At 49.7% G+C, this 19,973-nt stretch overlaps 1 protein-coding gene across 7 annotated transcripts in view; it reads right to left on the bottom strand.

The window, feature by feature from the left end:
* PLEKHA7 (pleckstrin homology domain containing A7) overlaps positions 1-18,783 on the bottom strand; it is a 229,023-nt gene extending 210,240 nt beyond the window's left edge. For all 7 annotated transcript variants that reach the window (XM_047776198.1, XM_047776202.1, XM_047776201.1 and 4 more), the window contains exons 1-3: positions 18,675-18,783; positions 18,482-18,558; positions 18,336-18,393 (exon numbers count right to left, since the gene is read on the bottom strand). In XM_047776198.1, the coding sequence (XP_047632154.1) occupies positions 18,336-18,393; positions 18,482-18,558; positions 18,675-18,760 (221 nt within the window). In that variant the 5' untranslated portion in view covers positions 18,761-18,783. The remainder of the gene's footprint in view (positions 1-18,335; positions 18,394-18,481; positions 18,559-18,674) is intronic.
* Positions 18,784-19,973: the final 1,190 nt, after the last annotated feature.

Below are 19,973 nucleotides of genomic sequence, written 5' to 3'. Positions count from 1 at the left end.
CCTCTTAATCCACTGACCTACAACAGGAACTCCCAACCCTACCTCTCTGGACTCCTGAGCTGGTGTCTGGGAATGACCAGCGCACCCCCCACACCCCACCTTTGTCCCCCACAATCATGGCGGCAGTGAGAGGTGGGCCTCACAGCCCTAAGTAAACCCAGATCCTTAGGATGAGGCCCCAACTCTTCTGAGCATCCCTTTCTGCAGTCTCCTTCCTCTCTAAACATCCTAGAATGTCACATTCTCACACAGCTCTGCCCACGCTGCTTCCTCTCCGTTGAACATCCAAACTCTCTTTCATCATCCAACAAATCCCTGCTTGTTTTTCAAGGTCCAGCTCAGGCTCCCTTCACTCCCACCCCCCTAGAAAGTCTCCCCTGGCCACCTCTCTCTGCCCCACCTATCCCTGTGGAATCATTTGCACAGCATCTTCTAGTTATTGACAGGTCTGTGTTTCCGCCAGAAAACAAGCTCGGGCTCCTTGAGGACACCAGTAGCACTTTGATTCATTAATTGAATGCCTACCATGTACCACAAGGTTTCTGGGAGCCAGTGATACAGCAGTGAACACACAACAGACAAAATGCCTGCCTTCATGGAGCTCATTTTCTGGTGCTAATAATAGACAACACTCAGTAATGAGATCCTGCTGTGTAGCACTAGGAAATATATCCAGTCATTTATGATGGAGCATGATGGGGACAATGTGAGAAAAAAATAATAATTTAAAATAAAAAATAAAATATAAAAAAATAATGGGCAATACTTGAGTAAATTCAAGACTTTTCTGAGTACTTTACATTAATTTATTTGATCTCCACCACTGTTATTATTATCATGCCCATTGTACAGAGAAAGAAATGAGGCTCCATATCACACAATTAGCTCAGGATCCACAGGCTAGTAAGTGGTAAGGCTGAGATTCAAGTCCACCCAGTCCTGTGCTAGACCATGCTTCCAACCACTGGGCCATTCTGCTTCTCAGAGCTGTTTTGTCTACTCTGCTTTACAAAGCATTTTAGTAGCCACAGTGCCACAGTGCCACAGTGCCCAGGCCAGTGTCTGGCACACTAAGAGCTCAGTAAAAGTCTGCTAAAGGTAGGGACCCCTCCCCAATGATGAATGCTGGTTCCCCTGCCTAGGGCGACCACTCCTTCTCTCATCCCCACCCAATCCAGTTCACAAGACCCCTCAAGATTTCCGTGACTCATCCGGCTCCAGAATAGTCTCCTGGATGCTCCTCTCCATGCTGTACCTGCACTACTCACCTGACACTTAATCACACATCACCTGGCCATGCTATCACCTGAAGCTGTGGGGATATCTTACTTGCAGCTCCCTGGGCTCCGTGATATCCCCCAACAAATATGGTGCCAGGCACACAGCAAAAATAGACACAGAAATAATAAACTAAATCTTGCCTCCCCTCTTCATTTTTCCATTATCACCAAAGTGATTTTTCCCCTTGCCCGGGAAAACAAGTCCAGCCGGGCTCAGATCAGACACAAATTTTGCTGCAATTATATCCAAATTGCCTAAACTCATTAAGCTGTACTAGCTAAGGTCAAAACTAGGGGGCAACTGTGGTTAAAACAGCAGGTAGGAGTTCCCGTCATGGCGCAGTGGTTAACGAATCCGACTAGGAACCATGAGGTTGCGGGTTCGATCCCTGCCCTTGCTCAGTGGGTTAAGGATCCGGCGTTGCCGTGAGCTGTGGTGTAGGTTGCAGACACGGCTCGGATCTTGCGTTGCTGTGGCTCTGGCGTAGGCCGGAGACTACAGCTCCGATTCGACCCCTAGCCTGGGAACCTCCATATGCCACTGGAGCGGCCCAAGAAATGGCAAAAAGACCAAAAAAATAAATAAATAAATAAAATAAAATAGGAAAAGCTATTAAAAAAAGAAAAAAAAACAGCAAGTAGGAGTTACCATTGTGGTGCAGTGGAAAGGAATCCGACTAGTATCCATGAGGATGCATGTTGGATCCCTGGCCTTGCTCAGTGGGTTAAAGATCTGGAGGTCATGAGCTATGGTGTAGGTCACAGATGTGGCTTGGATCCCAAGTTGCTGTGGCTGTAGTGTAGGCCGGCAGCTGTAGCTCCAATTCGACCCCAGCCTGGGAACTTCATGTGCCTTGGGTGCAGCCCTAAAAAAGCAAAAAACAAACAAACAAACAAACAAAAACCCACAAAAAAACAAAAACAAAGGGAGAGTTGGCCATTTTAATTCTTGGGCAAAACACATCAGGATGGTTGGTCAGTGCCCTCTATTAGAAAATGCCCATAACTCTCAACCTGAGTTGGACAGTATCCATGGGCACCGTCTGTGAATATTGGAAGACTAGAGTCCCTACAGGAGGTAAGGCAAGGAATCACTCAAAGACACTTGGACCAAAGCAGCTGTTACAGTAAAAAGACAAAATATGCAATGTTAAAGGCAATACTTGCTAAAATTTATTGAACTGTACGATGTTCTGGGGGCTGAGTACTTCACAGGTATTATTCTCATGTAATTACTACAAAGTCCCAGAGGGCAGATGCCAGCGTTTGCCTCATTTTATTTAGAGGTTACAGCGCCCCAGGCTGTAACAACACGGGACTCTTAACCCTGTGTGCCAGAATAGAACTCCTAGAGGTTAAATAAAAGGAATAAAATGATGTGGCCACCAAGTTGTGCTGCCTGTGTGCTCACCGACAACCCCAAAGCTGCTCTATCCAAAGTCTGGAGTGGAACAGCTGAACTGTGTGTCAGCCTGAGGCTAGACATTAGCACTCAACATTCAGGGAGGTGGTCCCTCTACCTACCCCACCTGCTAACAAAACTCCAGGGCTGGGTGGGAAATAGGCCTGAGGCCACATCCAGATTCAGTAAGGTTCAGAGGGGAAGGTTTGGGACTGGGGGGTTAGGACACATCAATCTGCAGGAAGCAGGCCGAGCTACCCGGCCCCTTCCTCACATCACACAAGCATGGGCTGGATGTGGCTCTATTAGAACCCAGGGAGACTCCCCAGCCAGGAGGCTCTGAGCCAAGGACATGTCTGCTCCCTCCCCCAGGTGGCCAGTGCTCTCATCACCACCCCCTCACAATACCCCTGAGGCGACTACAGGGACGGAAAAACCAGCCAGCTTCTCCCTGCTTTAGCCCACAGATGGCTTCCCTCTCTTCCCACCTGGAAGGTCCAAGGATTAGGACCAGAGCAATACCTGGAGGCTACAGGAAAGCACTAGATGTGAGGTTTTTGTGCTCCCTTCAGAAGGCCAAACGTTTGCACTATGAAGAGGAGATGATTTTCAAAATCTTTCCACTTTGGGTGGGACTAGGGGGCAGTGTCCATCCCTGAAAGGAGTCAAGTTCAAAGTAAAGGCTTTTGGTTAAAGGATCTGTCTCCTCTCCCAGACCCTATGTTCCTGCCAGATAGGGGAAAAGGAGCAGCTCAGGGAGCAGGGAAACCTAACCAGCCAATGGGTGTCCTCTGTCACTTGCACTCTGGACAGGGAAAGATGGTGAGGACCTGGGGGCCAGACTCAGCCAGTCTCTGAGCTCCGGACAAATCTGTGAGAGCCATTTCCAGGTGCATTCTCTCTTGGAGGGACCACTGCAAAGTCCAGGGGGTTCTCTCCAATAGGATGTACGTGTGTCGGGGCAGGAGGGGTGACAGTTCCTACCAGGCCAGCCAGGGCTCCATCCAGAAGCTGACACAACAGAAGGCTTCACACAGTTGGCTCCCAATGAGTCCTGAACCAAAAGCTCGGGCTGCATCCTCACCTCTCTCCGCAGCTACAGTCCCCAGTGACTTGTGTGAAGCTAGAGCTTTTCCCTGAAACAAACTGAAGCCAGTCACCACAGCACAGCCCACCACAGAGTGTGACAGAGACAAGCCAGGCAGGGCAGAAAGGAACTGCAAGGACCCCAATGAAAGACTCCTGGGGTTGACCCCAGAGCTGCCACCTAACACCTGTGCTGCAAATTCTATAACCTCCCTCATCTATAAAGTGAGGATAATAGGACCTGCCTCAAAGGGTTAATGCGAGCATTAAGTGAGCCCATGTCTGTAAAGCCCCTAGAACAGAGCACACGATGTGCACGAGATAAACATTTGTAAAACTAACAAATAAATAAGGACTCCACAAAAGCAACTGGCTTCTCAATGTGACAGTTCCCCTCCCCTGGCGCTCAGCTTATTGCACCTCAAAACCAAGCAAAATTCAACAGAGGACTTAAAGAAAAAAAAATTTCTCACACCTTCCCACAAACTCAAGGAGGTCATCCAGCACCAACTAGGTCCTCCCTGCTGCAAGGAGCAGCCTCGAAAGGCCCAGCAAGATCCCTGCACAGCATGGTTATTGTATCTTAAATCACGGAGCTCCTCAGACATGTGGAGTTTTTGAAATAAAAAGAGTGTGCTTTGGATTCTAATTTAAATATCTATCTATTCACAGACCAGGAAGCCAGTCACTTTTCTCTCCCCCAAAGAATTAATATCCACCCCCCTGCCCCGAGTTTTAGAAACCATATGGTGCCAAATGCACCAACACATCTATGCATTTTCAGGTGCTGGGGGAAGGCAACTGAGCTCTCTCCAGCTCCCACCTACACACCAGGGCTAAAAAAACGTAATTATTCAAAGCCTCGGTAAATGGATGTAATTTCAGGTACCACCAATTCCGTTTAGAAATGCATTAATGGGTACAGTGATTATAGATATTTAGCTTCACAGCATTCACGCGCCTATTTTTTTTAAAAGCCCCAGGTCAAAATACATTGAGAAAAAAAAAAAAAAAAACTTTCCAAACACTTTCATAGGCAGGGAAGGAAACCATATGTCCTCCCCAGGACCCTGACCACGGACTCTGTGTCCCTCCTCATCCCTGCAGCTTATGACCCCAGTTTACTCCTAACTCCAATCAACTCCCCTCGTGTGCCTGTCAGCGTGGAGAGGGTCATGCCAAATGTCAAATCCACAGTCCCATGCCAATTTGGTTGAGCACCGACTCTGTGCCTGATGCTGTCCCCAGGGAGCCGGTGAGCCGTTCAAGGCACTGAGTCACAATCCTGCCTGCCCTCCCTGCCCTAGCTCCCCCAGGAGCAGCTCAGGAAAACTGCCACAACAGATTCCTCTACGACTCATTCATCATCAGAACTGTCTGCCGGGACACATTTATTCTCCCACACAGAGGAAGCAGTCCCATTTCTCATCTTAATTTCAGCCTGCTAGTCTGCTCTCGTTATCAATGTCAATCATTCGGAACAACCCACTCCTCACCCCGGCCCCTCCTCTGCCCTCAGGGGGAATCTCTAAGGGATCATGGAGTTCTTGAGATAAGAAATGCTAGCCCGTCCCCAGGCAGGCGCAGTCCCCACTTAGTGGTCACCCAAAAGACCAGCCCCACTGTTAATCTAGGGGGCTGACAGCCTCTCATCTGGGCAGAGAGGAGGGCAGCGCACTCCCAGCCTCCAGGAGGAAACCTGGCTCTCCAGGAGCTAACTAGAGCAGGCTGGGCAGTACAGACAGATGGACCCACTGACACTATCTCAAGGCCATCCAATAAATCCTGACAGATGTCCCCTCACTCACAAGGCCTGAGCACCTATTATATGCCAAACAGCATGCAAGGAGCTTCAGACAGGCCATCACATTTAATTCTCAAATAACTTTGGGAAGGAAAGGAGACCTGTCATCATTGCACAGATGGGAAAGCTGAACCTCCGAGACATTTTCATTTTCAGGGCTCATAAGCATCACCCACGGAGCTTGTAATAATGCTGATTCTGAGCCCAACCCCTAGAAGTTACAGCTTCTACTTCATATCTACCCTCCCTGCGCCCTCATCAAGTGCTCTAATACAGATACCAGGGTTATTGCCTCCAAAACAAAGAGCTTAGATGCCCTGCCAGGCAGAGTAAACATTAACGCCTGGGAACCCATCCCCTGGGGGTGGCTGTGGGGGACGGAAGGGGAGGAAATCAAAACTGCCCATTTGGAAAACGTCGAACACAAGTACAAGAAACCTATTCATTTTCCCTCAAGTTGGACACAGCCACACAGGGCTTCGAGGAATCATTTCTTTGATATTTAGCACCAACCATCTAGTGCCCAGCTTCCTTTTAAAGACAAATCTCAACAAGATTTGTACAAGGAAGGACAATTTTCCCTCCAGCTAGCCTGATCTGAGACACACACCCCCCACCCACACCCCAGAACAAGCTCCTCTGTTGATTGTGCCACATTTCACCATGGGAAGGGAGCCTCCTTTATAAGAGCAGCAATGACTAGTAGTTAATTCTAGTTATACGGCAGGTAGTGTTCTAAGTTGGCAATACAGTCACTGTTCCCACTTTACAGATGAAGAAACATCTGAAGACACAGAGACGTTTAAGTGACCGGCCCAAGCTGGCAGCAGAGCCAAGGTTTCAACCGAGGCACTTGACTCCAGAATTTGTGTTTGTGACCCCCATGCAGCCCCACTCCTCAGTTAGGGAACTTCTATGTCTAAGCAAAATCCCCGATTGCATCACTCTCCTAAAGCCCAGCTACTAGGGAAGGGGGGTATCCAGGACTCAACTCAGCGCCAGCCTCTTCAGCATGCAGACAGGCACACACTACCCTCACCCCCAGCTCCTTCAAGTTTCCTCCACGGGCCTCTCCTGCCTCAGGCTGCCCATACTCTGCTCCACAGCTGCCTGGCCTGCTTCACACTCACCCTCTGAAGCTCCCTAGAGCTCCCTCCTCAGGCCACCAACCCCAGTCATTCACACTGAAACTGCCCAGTGTCCTTCTGGTCACTGCATTAACCTAAAACATTGCTCTGTTTCCACTCCTCCTGGGAAGGAGCTAGTCTCATGTCCCACCTCACCCAAGGGGAGGGAACACAGGTGACTGTGCAGCCAGGGCCCAAGTACAGGGCTGGAATGCCCTCTGCTTCCTTTGTCCCCTGAGGGCACTGCCCACCCCTCCCCTGCACTGATCCCAGGAAGCACAGGAGTAGCCAGCAGCCCCTGGGAGCATGCTAACTTTAAGCTGTCAGACCTCAAGAGGGCGAGGGCTCTGCCTTGGCAGGAAAAGCCCCTGAAAAACCCTGAGAACACTGGCTGTGACATTCAAAATGCTCTTCTGGCTGAACCTGAAAGAGACTGGCTGGCTCTAAGCAGGCTTAAGAGGCTCATCGGCCCCTAAGCTGTGGTCAGCTGACATCTGGGGGGAGGTCAGGGGATCTATTCCCCCAGAACACCAGGGACCCAACCCACAGCCCTGGGAACCATCCAACTCACCCATCACTCTTCTATCCTGTGGGGGGCAGGGTACTTTCTGAGGGTGGCCCAAGAGCCCTGAGCCCTTCTGCCTCAGGGTCATTAGGGATGATACAGAGGGACCAGTTTGGGGGAACAGACCATAAAGGGAGGATTCAGGACAGAGGAAGAGGTGATGGGAGTCAGAAGACACTTCATACCCTGGTAGAAACAGTACACAAATGTAGAAACAGTAGTCCAAGAGACCGAGGTTCAAGCCCCAGCTCCCCTACGGATGCTCTGCCTTGAAAAGACTTTTTTTTTTTTTTTTTGTCTTTTTGCTATTTCTTGGGCCGCTCCCGCGGCATATGGAGGTTCCCAGGCTAGGGGTCGAACGGAGCTGTAGCCACCGGCCTACGCCAGAGCCACAGCAACAGGGGATCCGAGCCGCGTCTGCAACCTACACCACAGCTCACGGCAATGCCAGATCCTTAACCCACTGAGCAAGGGCAGGGACCAAACCTGGAACCTCATGGTTCCTAGTCGGATTCGTTAACCACTGCACCACGACGGGAACTCCTGAAAAGACCTTTTAACCCTTCTCCCACCCCTCACCCCCTACCTCAAATGTTAGATCTGTAAAATGAAGACAATAAAACAATAAAAATACCTGCTTCTAAAAGGAATGTATGTGTCTTTCAACTATCACGCAACTCAGAGATTATTCCTGTTGACATCTGTGGCCCAAGCAGCACCAGACGGCGCTTGCCCTTCAGCAGACAGAGCCGATAACCAGGTGGCTGTCCAGATTAAGGGCTGGACATCTGTGCAGCCCTCTAAGTGCCCAGGAAACAGACAAACCAGGAGTCGTTTTCACACCTCATTACCCAGGGCTCTTGGTCCCCAGGTCTGCAGCCTAGACAAGATACCAATGGCCTTGGGACAGTATAACCCTTGTTGGACAAGGTTATCTAGTGGGTTTTTTAAAACTATATCTTTTTTTTAGTGTTGTTTTTTTTGGTTTTATTTTGTTTGATTTATTTGTTTGTTCTTTGCTTTTTAGGGCCACGCCCACAGCATATGAAGGTTCCCAGGCTAGGGGTCGAATGGGAGCTATGGCTGCCAACCTATGCCACAGCCACAGCATTGTGGGATCCAAGCCATGTCTGGGACCTACACCACAGCTCATGGCAACCCCCGGATTCTTAACCCGCTGAGCGAGGCCAGGGATCGAACCCGCAACCTCATGGCTCCTAGTCGTATTCATTTCCTCATGGATGATAGTCGGATTCGTTTGCACTGCGCCATGACGGGAACTCCCTTTTAGCGGTGTTTTTTAAATTAACCTTTTTATTTGGAAAAATTTCAAATGAACTGAAAAGTTGCAAGAATACTACGAAGAATGTCCGAAATACTCCTCACCCAGACTCACCTATTGTTAACATTTAGCCCCATCTGCTCTATCGTCCATTCCCCTGAACATACACATGCATATTTTTTAGAGTTTTTCCTCAACCACTTAAAAGCAAACATCTTAATGGAGCTTCCATTGTGACACAGTGCAAACGAATCCAACTATCATCCACGAGGATGCAGGTTCGATCCCTGGCCTCGCTTAGTGGGTCAGGGATCCAGTGTTGCTTGAGCTGTGATGTATGGGCTCTGGTGTGGGTCTCAGATGTGGCTTGGATCCCGTGTTGCTGTGGCTGTGGCGTAGGCAGGTAGCTGCAGTTCCAATTCGACCCCTAGCCTAGGAACTTCCATATGCCGCAGGTGTGGCCCTATTAAAAAAAAAAAAAAAAAAAAGCAAATACCTTAAGAACATCTTTTTAACAACCCTAATGGTTCACTGGTCCAAACCAATTCCTGAGTTGAGTCCTATAGTTCACATGCTCCCAAGCCAGGCAACCCCAGTTCAAGGGCACCACACCTCCTACAGCAGCAGAATACAACTGGGCCTCAGAAGTCACATACATCTCCACCTCATCTCACTGTTGCATGATGTACAGAAGAGAGGCTCACATTTATTGGCACTTATGACGAGCCAGACACTTGCTAAACCCTTTTCATCAATTCACATATTTCTCACATTTATCCTCATTTTACTGGTAAGGAAATGACGCTTAAAGGGAGTGGGTAAACTGCCAGGGTCAGGGAGTTATAAATGGAGGACTTGGAATTAGAATCTAAGGAATCAGGAGTTCCCTGGTGGCTCAGCAGGTTAAGGACCTGGCCTTGCCACTGCTGTGGCTCGGTTTGACCCCCGGCCCTGGAGCTTCTGCATGCTGCAGGCACAGCCAAAAAAAAGCAAAAAACAAAAAAATCTAAGGAATCAGATTCCAGAGCTCATGTACTTAGTGCCTCCTTACACAGACTATTACCACATAACAACCCCTACACATTTTTCTGCATGATAAAATTGCCCTCTCACGCTTCAGGCTTCAAGAAAAACTGACCCTGCTGCCAGGCCAGCATCCAGATGACCATGAGTAGGCTGGATTTGAAAGAGGTGTTCTGGCTCAACTCAGTCCAGGAAAAAGACAACCTGAAGTCACAACAGCTGCTGATGTCTTCCTGGAGGCCTGTGGATCCCCCTTTGGAGATATTTGGCCCAGAGGCAATGGAAGGCCAACATGTGCTCTCCCCACTCTTCCCTGTCACCTAAGATTGACCAGGAAGTTGGCCCTCTGGGGGGTACAGGTTTATGAACCACAAAGCCACACACCACTGCATGATGCATCCTGACAACGTTCTCATCCTAATGAAAGATATGGGAGAGGATTTTTTAATAAGTTAAATTGAGGATAAAGTCTACCTGAATTTCTGGACAAAACCATTCTGAGGATGTTTTCTGCCACCCGGTCTCCCAGGTAAGCTGGCCTTCACCCTCTTCTGTCATTGAGCTATGAAGGCATGAGAAGCCCTGGGCTGAAAGATGCCTTCCCATTTCTCTGAATGCCAAAGAGGCTGAGCTAACATAGCATAGACTTTAGGAAGTCACTTTATTCCTCTGAGCCCTATTGTTTGCTCGGGGATGGGGAGGGGGGAGACTTTTTTTGGCCACGCCTGCAGCATATGGAAGTTCCTGGGCCAAGGGTTGAATCTAAGCCCCAGTTGCAACCTGTGGCACTGCTGGATCCTTAACCCACAGCGCCTGGCCGGGGATCGAACCCATTCCTCAGCAGTGACCCAAGCCTCTGCAGAGACAATGCCGGATCCTTAACCCACTGCGTCACAACGGGAACTCCAAAAATGCCATAGCTGTTGAGCCTCCAAGTAGATAATATTCACAGAGCACTTCGTAAACAATAAAGCATTAACCCAAAACACTTCTCAGTTCAGAAAATTGAGAAGTAAATGTTTTGACAGTCCTTTAAAAACAACAAACAAAACCATATTCCTCCATGTTGAACCCTCTGCCAATGTTTACTTAAGACACTCTGCTCGTTTGCTGAGATGCTGCTGTCTTACACTGAACAAAAAGACTCAAACCCATGCTTTTTTCTGAAGGCAGAGAAAACTAGACTAGGCACCTCACTAAATCACCAAATAGTTCACATCATGATGTGCTTTCTTAAGAAGCTCCTTTTTTCCAAAGTCCTCAATCTAGGAAGCCCCAAATTTACTTCCATAAATATCAAGGGAATGATACCTACACCCACCCTCTTCACACACACAGCGCTGCAAATTGAGAGTAACATCCTCACCACCCACCCGCGTCCTTCTCTGAAAAAAAGGGCCTTAAGAAGCGATTTGCCACCATTTGTCTTAAAGAGGTTTTCCCAGATCTTTTCTAGGTTGGTTTTGAGACCGTGGCACAAATCATGGCTCTTAATCCTTCCCCCAGCTCTCTACACAACACCACTCTTGTTCCTTGTGCACAGACCCTAGCATTTCAATCCATGAGCCAGTTTTCACCCTTGATAAAACAACCAGGAAATGAAACATAAAGTGTGGGATTATGCCAAGGCTTGCCAAGCTGGGAGAACCTTTTCTTAACCTTCAACAAGAGGTTTAAGAATTTCCCTTCTAAATAGAGGTAAGCTGCTAGTTTCCCAGAAATTCTTTGTGGAACTATTGCTTTCTGGTTTGAAAGAAAGTTGCTGGGACTGCTGTTCCCAGGAACACATCAAAAAGAAAGATGACAAATACTTGAATTAATAGGCTGGCATGCTACAAGGCAAATTTCACCACCATAAAGTTCAACACTTGCCTGGAGAGGAATACGTAGCGGACAGCAGATTTTTTTCTAGGGGTGGCCTGGAAGACTGTCCCCTGGGTGATGGCTTAATTAAACCTCAAGGAGGTTCCTGGTGTATCTGCAAGGAACTGGCATTGTCACAGCTGTGGCGCAGGTTTGATCCCTGGCCTGGGAGCTTCTCGTGCTGTCAGAGGACTGCCCACCCCCCCCCCAAAAAAAAACCACCTCAAGAGGGTAGCTTCCTGGGCCGTCCAGTATTCACAGGTCTCCTCTACACCTGGTGGCTACAACCAACTGGGGTCCCCACCTGGACATTGTGTCACCGCCAGTTCAGCCTTCACTCGCCAACTCCTCCTCTCTCTCTTTAATTTCAGACTGAATGATGAGTTTGTTAAATACAAAAGCACACACCCGAGATATTTAGTATTATTCCAGAAGGGAAACCCTTCTGAAGGAGGCTTGAAGCCTTGGTTCACATCTGGTCTCTTCTCCCTATCTCTGTAGGGTGGGTTCTTAACTGCCCATTCCCAGCCCACTGGAACCCCAAGCCTGACCCAGAACTGCTGGTCCTCACTTCTGTCCAGGGGAACCTGAGCACCTGCAATCTCCCTATGCTGTCTCGAAGTGGGACATGGTCGTGGTGATTCATCTATGAGGTCAATGCCCTGATGTTTGCCTTTAAAATTTTATATTCCACAATATAGAAATGAACTATAAGATTGATGCTAATAATTTAACTTTTTAAAACTTAGAATGACATTAAATAGCAAATAGAAATGCCATAGAGGTTGAGGGAAAGGCTACAGAAGAAAGGAAAGAGTTTTATATTTTAATACTTTTAAGGACACTTTTTTCCAGCTTTTTGAACAAGTGGCCCTGTACTTTCATTTTGCATAAGGTGCTGCAAATCATGTAGCCAGTCCTGCCCCAAGACCTGCCACAGTACAAACAGCTGGGGAAGGAAAATCAGCCTTACTCTGAGCCTCAGCAATGTCTTCCCCAGGAGCCTCACTGCCCTCACTTGGGGAAGGGCACCCACAAAGAGAATGACACCTACACAGGATGGCCCTAGAAGGCTCCAAAGCTAAAACTGAGGGACTTAAAGCTAGAAGAGACCTTGTACCATCAGCTGTTTCCCACCAGGACCCTGGAGCCAAGTCACAGCAGATACCAAGTCCTGGCAACCAGAAAGTAAGGGAAGCCTGGTCCAAAGGCCAACAGAAGTTCTGTTCCTCGGATGCAGAACATGAGATTATGTGGCGAAGAGGCCAAAGGAGGCCAGGTGCCTGCTCTGAGTGCTGTTCCTGACAGCAAGCAACGACATCCAAGAAGCCTGAGGTCCAGGCACCTGCCTTGACAGGTGTGGTTCCTGGTTCACTTCCTTCACCTTGCCCAGTCTCCACCTACACCTCTGATATACTTCAATACCAAATGCCAACTCAGTGCCCAGCGCTGGGCTGGGCACCAAAGTCTCATAGGAGCCAAGACCTTTCCTTTCTGCCATTCATACTCCTTATTGACTCAGGACCTATTCCAAGCCTGCTATAGAGAGAACCCAACCCAAAGGATTCCGTGAAACCCTAAAAACTAGCCCATTTTAACACTCCAGTTCCCAAGGCCTCTTCTAGAACTTTTCCCTCATGGGTTTTATGTTTGAAAAGGTTGTGTCGGAGTTCCCGTCATGGCGCAGTGGAAACGAATCTGACTAGGAACCATGAGGTTGCGGGTTCGATCCCTGGCCTCACTCAGTGGGTTAAGGATCCAGCATTGCCGTGAGCTGTGGTGTAGGTCGCAGAGGCAGCTCGGATTTGGCATTGCTGTGGCTGTGGTGTAGGTCAGCAATTGTAGCTCAGATTGGACCTTGGAACCTCCATATGCCATGGGTGCAGCCCTAAAAAGAGAAAAAGCCAAAAAAAAAGAAAGAAAAGGTTGTGTCTACCAACTGTTTTTACTAAGTAATAATTAATGTCCCTCATTTCTTACTATGAGACATGCACCACCACCAGTCAGCATGGTGCCCTCCCAAGGCACCTCAATCCCCAGCAAAACAGAGAAGCGGTCTGGCCCCATGAGCTGTGGGCAGCCTGACAGAGAGCAATGGCACATGGCACAAGGCTCCTTCAAATATGGATGCTGGCACTCACCTGTGACCTGGGGAAGGAGCCACCCCTGCTACCACGATAACCATATTAGAGAAGACCTCTGGGCTAGTCCCAGCTCTAAAACTTCAGCCAAATCACTGAACCTTCATGAACTGGAATTTCATCATCTGAAAAACAGGATAATCCCTGCTCTGCTGCTTCTAGGGCCTGTTAGAAGGATCAAATAAGAAAAGGAAACAGAAAAACCAACTAGCCTTTGCTGCCTGAATGCCCAGGATTATATGAGATTCCATGTTGGTAAAATGTGACTAGTAATAGTTTCCACCTCACCAAGTTGTTGTGAGATAATAGTTATGAAACAGTTCCTGGCATTTTTCAAGGACTCTAAAAGATGATGCTATATCATAATTGCTATTACCATTATTGCTGCTGCTGTTAATGACACTATTAGCACAATTACTATCATAACTCACTACCTGGCCAAGAGAGTCATGGGGAAGTAAAGACGTTTTAGAGTGCAAGAAGTCTTCTTAGGGGATATGAGCATCACATAGTCTAGAGTTGGGAGGACCAGGAGTAGATTCTTTATATGCTTTGTCCTTGAGTTAATCCAAAATTGAACCAAAAGTGCAGCAATCAAAACTAAAATCTGGACTTCCCGTCGTGGCGCAGTGGTTAATGAATCCGACTAGGAACCATGAGGTTGCGGGTTCGGTCCCTGCCCTTGCTCAGTGGGTTAAGGATCCGGCGTTGCCGTGAGCTGTGGTGTAGGTTGCAGACGCCGCTCGGATCCCGCGTTGCTGTGGCTCTGGCGTAGGCCGGTGGCTACAGCTCCGATTCAACCCCTAGCCTGGGAACCTCCATATGCCGCGGGAGCGGCCCAAGAAATAGCAACAACAACAACAACAACAACAAAGACCAAAAAAAAAAAACAAAAAAAACCTAAAATCTGGTAGTTCCACTGTGGCACAGCAGAAATGAATCCAACTAGTATCCATGAGGACCCGGGTTCGATCCCTGGCTTCGCTCAGTGGATTAAGGATCTGGCATTGCCGTGAGCTGTGGTGTAGGTCGCAGATGTGGCTCAGACCTGGCGTAGCTATGGCTGTGGGTATAGACCAGCATCTACACCTCTGATTGGACCCCTAGCCTGGGAACTTCCATATGCTGTGGGTGCAGCTCTAAAACACACACACACACACACACACACACACACACACACACACACCCTAAAATCTATCTGCCTTAGCCCAAGGTTTTCTGCTTCAAGAACTGAACTCTGGAAAGAATTCAAACATCTGCTAAATATCAGGAGCAACTGATGCATCCTGAAAATTTCACACAATTTTCTAGTCCAAGGTTCAACTGGGGAAAATAAAACCAGCTGTGCCAATTCTTTGTCCTTCTAACTGAGCCCTATTAGAGGAGGGTTAAAAAAAAAATTAATACTCAGAAATGCTCATAGCAAATCTAAGAAAGCAGACTAAAGCAAAACATTTTCTATGTGGGGGGAAAAGTAACTGTTCTAATTACTCCCAAGCCGTTAAGTCTCTCAAGAAATTGTCACAGGAGCTAGTAAATACAATCAGCTGCCATAGGGTCACAGCTTCCCTATATGGCTCTCCTTTGAGGGTAGGGGACGCTGTCACATTCTGCTTTCCCCTAGGCCTAGGAGGACTCAGCCAAGGCTTTGGGGATAGGGAGACAGGGCTTGCTGTAAGATGATCACCAGGGACTTAACACAGTTACCATGGAAGAGTCACCAAAGAACAGGAAGGTTGGGCAGTTGTGACCATGGCCTATAGAGTCCTAAACACTCCTCAAGTACCCCAAACCCAAGACTTTGCCTGGTACCTCATGGAAAAGAAACCCTCAGACAGGAACACCCACCTCTCCCCTCCCTAACCCTATCAACCTCTTTACATCAGCTCTGGCACTCAGCCCTTCCTCCCTACAAATGGATGAAATGCCCTGTTCCTGTCTGAGACCGGTGACACTTAAGCCCTGGATCCCTTCTCTCAGACCTTCTCAGAAACAACGCTCCAGTAATTGTCCCAACTCCTTCCTGCATCATCTATTTCTCCAACTCTACTGGATTATTCCATTCCAAACAAAACGTATTCTACAATCTTCAATTAAAAAAAAAAAAAAAAAAGGCACACCTCCCCAGAACACACATCCTCTCCAACTCCCAGCTAGTTCTTCAATTCCGCTTTGTAACAAAACTGCCTGAAAGTTATACCTATGTACACATCACCTATACCTACCAACTCCATTTCCTTACCCTATGTGTTTTCTTCCACCTACTCCACTCAGGATTGTCCTTTAGGCTTCTGGGACCCCTCACTCTCCTGGGTTTTCTCCTACCTTCTCAATCCAGAGAACTTTTGCCAGTCTCTAAATGCTGCTCTGTCCCAAGGCTTAGGTCAACTTTTTTTTTCTGTCTACACTCTCTTCCTAGATGACTGCATCCAATCCCATGGCCTTGAATAACACTTAAAACACCCAAATGTACCTCTTCAGTCCCCTCTCTCCCCTGGGCTTACACACATACATCTGACTAGTCGATATCTTCACATTTCAATGTAACATGGCAAAGCAAGATCACATGCGCTCCCTCACCCCAAACCTGCTCCTCCCAGCCTTACCGTCTCAATGATATAAGCACCATCCACTTAGGGGCTCAGGCCCCTAGAAGTCATCTCTGGCCTTTTTCTTTCTCCCACAGACTCTGTCCAAATCACCGAGCCCGAATCTGACCACTTCTCACCATCTCCGGTGCTACCACCCTCACTCAAGCCACCATTAGCTCTTGCCTGGACTATAGCAACAACCTCCTACTACCATCCCTACAGGTGCCCACCTATAGCCCACTCTGGAGCAGGTAGAGTGACTGTTCTAAAAACGCAAATCAAATTGCACCACTCCCTTCTTAAAACTGTCCAATGACTTCTCACCAGGCCCAGAATACAGTCTGAAAACTCCTTACCCTGGCTCACAAAGCCCTACATCATTCAGCTCTCTCTTGTCTATAACCTCTTCTCCTGCCACTTTCTCCCTTGTTCATATTCCAGCCACACTGGCCTTTCTGTTGCTTGAACTGGAAGCTCTTAAAGCCCTAGCACTGGCAGTTTCTCTCTTCCGGAAATGCTTTGCCACCTCATCAACACAAGGATGACTCTTTCTTGTCATTCAAATTTTACTTTAAATATCACCTATTCAGAAACACCACCACTCACCTCCCATTCCAACGAAGCTACCCAGTTATTTATCATATCACCTTTAATTTTCTGCATAGTAGTTACCACTCTCTGACACTATTCCTGGTTGTTTGTTTTTTTCTTTTTTAACTTAGTTTTCTGCTTCCTCCTCTCTGCCACTCAACTGCAAGTTCCCTGAGGATCCAGACCAGTGCCTAATTCACTTGGATAGTCCCAGCGACTAGACCAATGTGTGGTACTCAGGAGAAACTGAACATCATAACATCAATGGATGTAATTATGAGCCAGAGAGACCCACTGACCAAGAGATCTGAGGTCCCAGCCAGCTCCCCAACTTCTCTCTCAAAGACAAATGTGAGGTAGGACAGCAGAGCCACAACCACAGAGTTAGTGCTCATTTCTATTCATCGCATCCATCAGGATTTCATCCATCTGCCGGAGCCCAAACGGGGGAGGGAGGCTCTGAGATTTTCTGGGGCACTGCAGCCTTGAATAGGCTGCTCCACCACTGACTAGCAGTATTTTCAAGTTGGTGAAGAAGCAATTATGACTCACAGGCCCCTCAAATACACCACTTTCCATCCATCCTTTGGCTACTTTATCCATTCAACAAGCAAACATTTACCAAGTGCCGACTCTGTGCCAGGCACTGGGGCAAAGGATCAAAAGCAGTTTCTGACCTCACGGAGTTGACCGGCGGCAAGCAGGCAGAGTGTAGCAGAGAAAATCTGCAACACAGGTGCACACCCAAAGAGTGAAAGCAAGCACTATACTAGTGTCAGCGTCGGAACAGCGCCCTAACTTGCTGTCCCTCAATTGCATGTCAAACAAACGGAGGTCTAGGAGAGCTGATGAGTGAGTGGGGCAACACTCCTAAGCCTCTGCAGAAAAACTACTGCTCGGCTAGCAGAGGCCAGAGTGATTGTCCCTTAAGCACAGCTAAAGAGAAGCAGAGTGTTCAAAGAATGTTACAGGCTGACCGGTTCCCCTCCCCACCCCCACCTCTCCCCCTCAGGCCCGCGCTTTGGAGGAGTGGGGGGCGGGGGGGGCGGTTTCGACTCTCCTCCACCACCATCCCAGAGAACGCGGCCCAAGAGAAACGGCCCTAGATGAGAGACCCTTCGTCTCTTTCCCATCCCCTCCCCCAAACCCAGTTCCCAGACCAGGGTCTGAACTGCTACTTCTGCTCCCCCCCACCCCGGGCCATCACAGTCGGGGCATCAGCCAGGCTCAGCGCAGCGGGAGACCCTAACACGGAGGTGTATCCGGCCCCTCACACCGGGGTCGGAATCTCACCCAATCGCCGCATCCAGGGCGCAGTTTGTAGCCCTGTCCTGGTAACAGGCTGGATTCCGGACCCCCTCCAGGGTCCCCCTCTGGAGATACTTCCGCCCACCCCACCCGGCCTCCCCCATGGAGCCCGCCACATAACTCAGGCACAAAAAAACCTAGACGAGTGCGGCCGCCGCGCTGAGCGCGCCAACTCTCCCGGACCCCCGCGGGAGGAGGGGGGCGGGGGCGCGGCGGGAACCGACTCGGACCCCCTGCAGCACAGGTGCGAGCGCAGGGCCCCGGTCACTCACTCGATGAAGTAGCTGGCGCCCTCCTCCGTGAAGCCCTCCTCCCAGCCGCGGGGCAGATCTGAGAAAACGCAAGAAAAGTCCCGTCAAACTTGGGCCGCCCGGGCGCGCGCCTCCCGAGCGCCCCACCCCAGCTCCCTGGTGCCCACCTGAGCGGATCATGTGGCCTGAGTTGACGGGCTCCCCCGTGCGCGGGTGCAGCCAGGTTGTGCAGCGGAGCTGGTCACTGCGAGGAAAGAGGTGCACCTGTTAGCGCTGCCGCCGCTCCGGAGACGTCCGCCCGCCCCGGTACCCCTGCCCGGCCCGCGCCCCCGCCCGCGTCCCCGCTTTCCCGGGTCGCACTTGATGAAGAAGACGCGGCCGTCCCGGCACACGCCATAGGACCAGTGCTCAGGTAAAGCGTCCCGCCCGACCGCCGCCGCCGCCATATTCGCCGCGCACGGAGCCGCCGCTGCCGCCCCGGGGAGGGGGGGAGGGGGCGGAGGCGGGGGAGGGGGCGGTGCGGGCGGCGGCCCGGCGGGCTCGGCCTGCTGCGGCCCAGACGGCATCCCGCGGCGCTCCATCGCGGCGCGGGCTCCTCCGGGCGCGGGTGCGCGGCCAGGGCTCGGGCGTGCAGAGTCCCCGCACCGCCGCCGAAGTTCGCCGCCGCACCCGCGCGCCTGAGCGCGGTCACCGCGGCCTTTGTCCCCGGGCCTTCCCCGCCCCCAGCCTGCCGCGCGCCCCTTGGCCCTTGAGGCCACAAGACTTGAGCAGGGCGGGGGCCGCCTTCAGGGCGCCCGCCAGGGGCAAACTCCTGAAACAGGGTGCTTCCAAAATGCGCCGGTAAACCCCGCCGGATCGCCCCACCACACAACTCTCCGGGAACTGTACTTCTTTCTGAACCGTGGAAACCCTCAACAGGTTACTTCCATATTCCGAGCCTGGTTTCTTCCTCTGTAAAATAAAGTTAGTAATAAATACTACACAGGATTGTTCTGTAGATTAAATGAAATAACAGGGGTGTAAATTGCTGGTCGCTGACGCGTAGTACCAGCTCTCCTAATCCCAGGTCAGGCGTGATTTCATTTTCCCAAATTTGCAACTGGCTAATGAAGCAGAAGAGTGCAAGTCCTCCTGCGATACAACATAGGCCTGCAGGTGCAGGGATCACAGCCTTCGGCCTTCAGTTCTTCTCAAGTCACAGAGAGATGCTGAGAGCTGGGCTGCATCTCGTCCATCTTTAGAAGAACACACCCTCCAGGTGGGGCCTTTAGTGGGGGTTCTGGAAGTTTCTTTACATGATTAGAGCCTTCTCATTTCGGGTTTGTGCTCTCATCTCAGCTCCTGAGGATCCCTTTATCCAAAGGAGACCCTTCCCCTCCTCCTTTCACTATTTGTTGTGTGCACTTAATTGACATTCTTTTGTGTGTTTGGTTTATGCCTTTCTGTTGTATATTAATACACACACACAGTAGTAAAATGTTAGTGGGATGAAAGGAGGGACCTTGGTTTGTCTCAAACACCGCCATATCCCCAGTGCCTGGAATAGTGCCTGACTCATGTATGCAGTCAACAAATGGTGAGTGAGTGCATGAAACACACTCCACCCTGACACCCCTGCAAACTGAGCATGGACGACAGGAAGCTGGACTCTGGGAGATG

The sequence above is a fragment of the Phacochoerus africanus genome, chromosome 4 (genome assembly GCF_016906955.1).
Source record: "Phacochoerus africanus isolate WHEZ1 chromosome 4, ROS_Pafr_v1, whole genome shotgun sequence".
Classification (NCBI taxonomy): Eukaryota; Metazoa; Chordata; class Mammalia; order Artiodactyla; family Suidae; genus Phacochoerus; species Phacochoerus africanus.
This window is presented reverse-complemented; position numbering and strand designations above follow the sequence as displayed.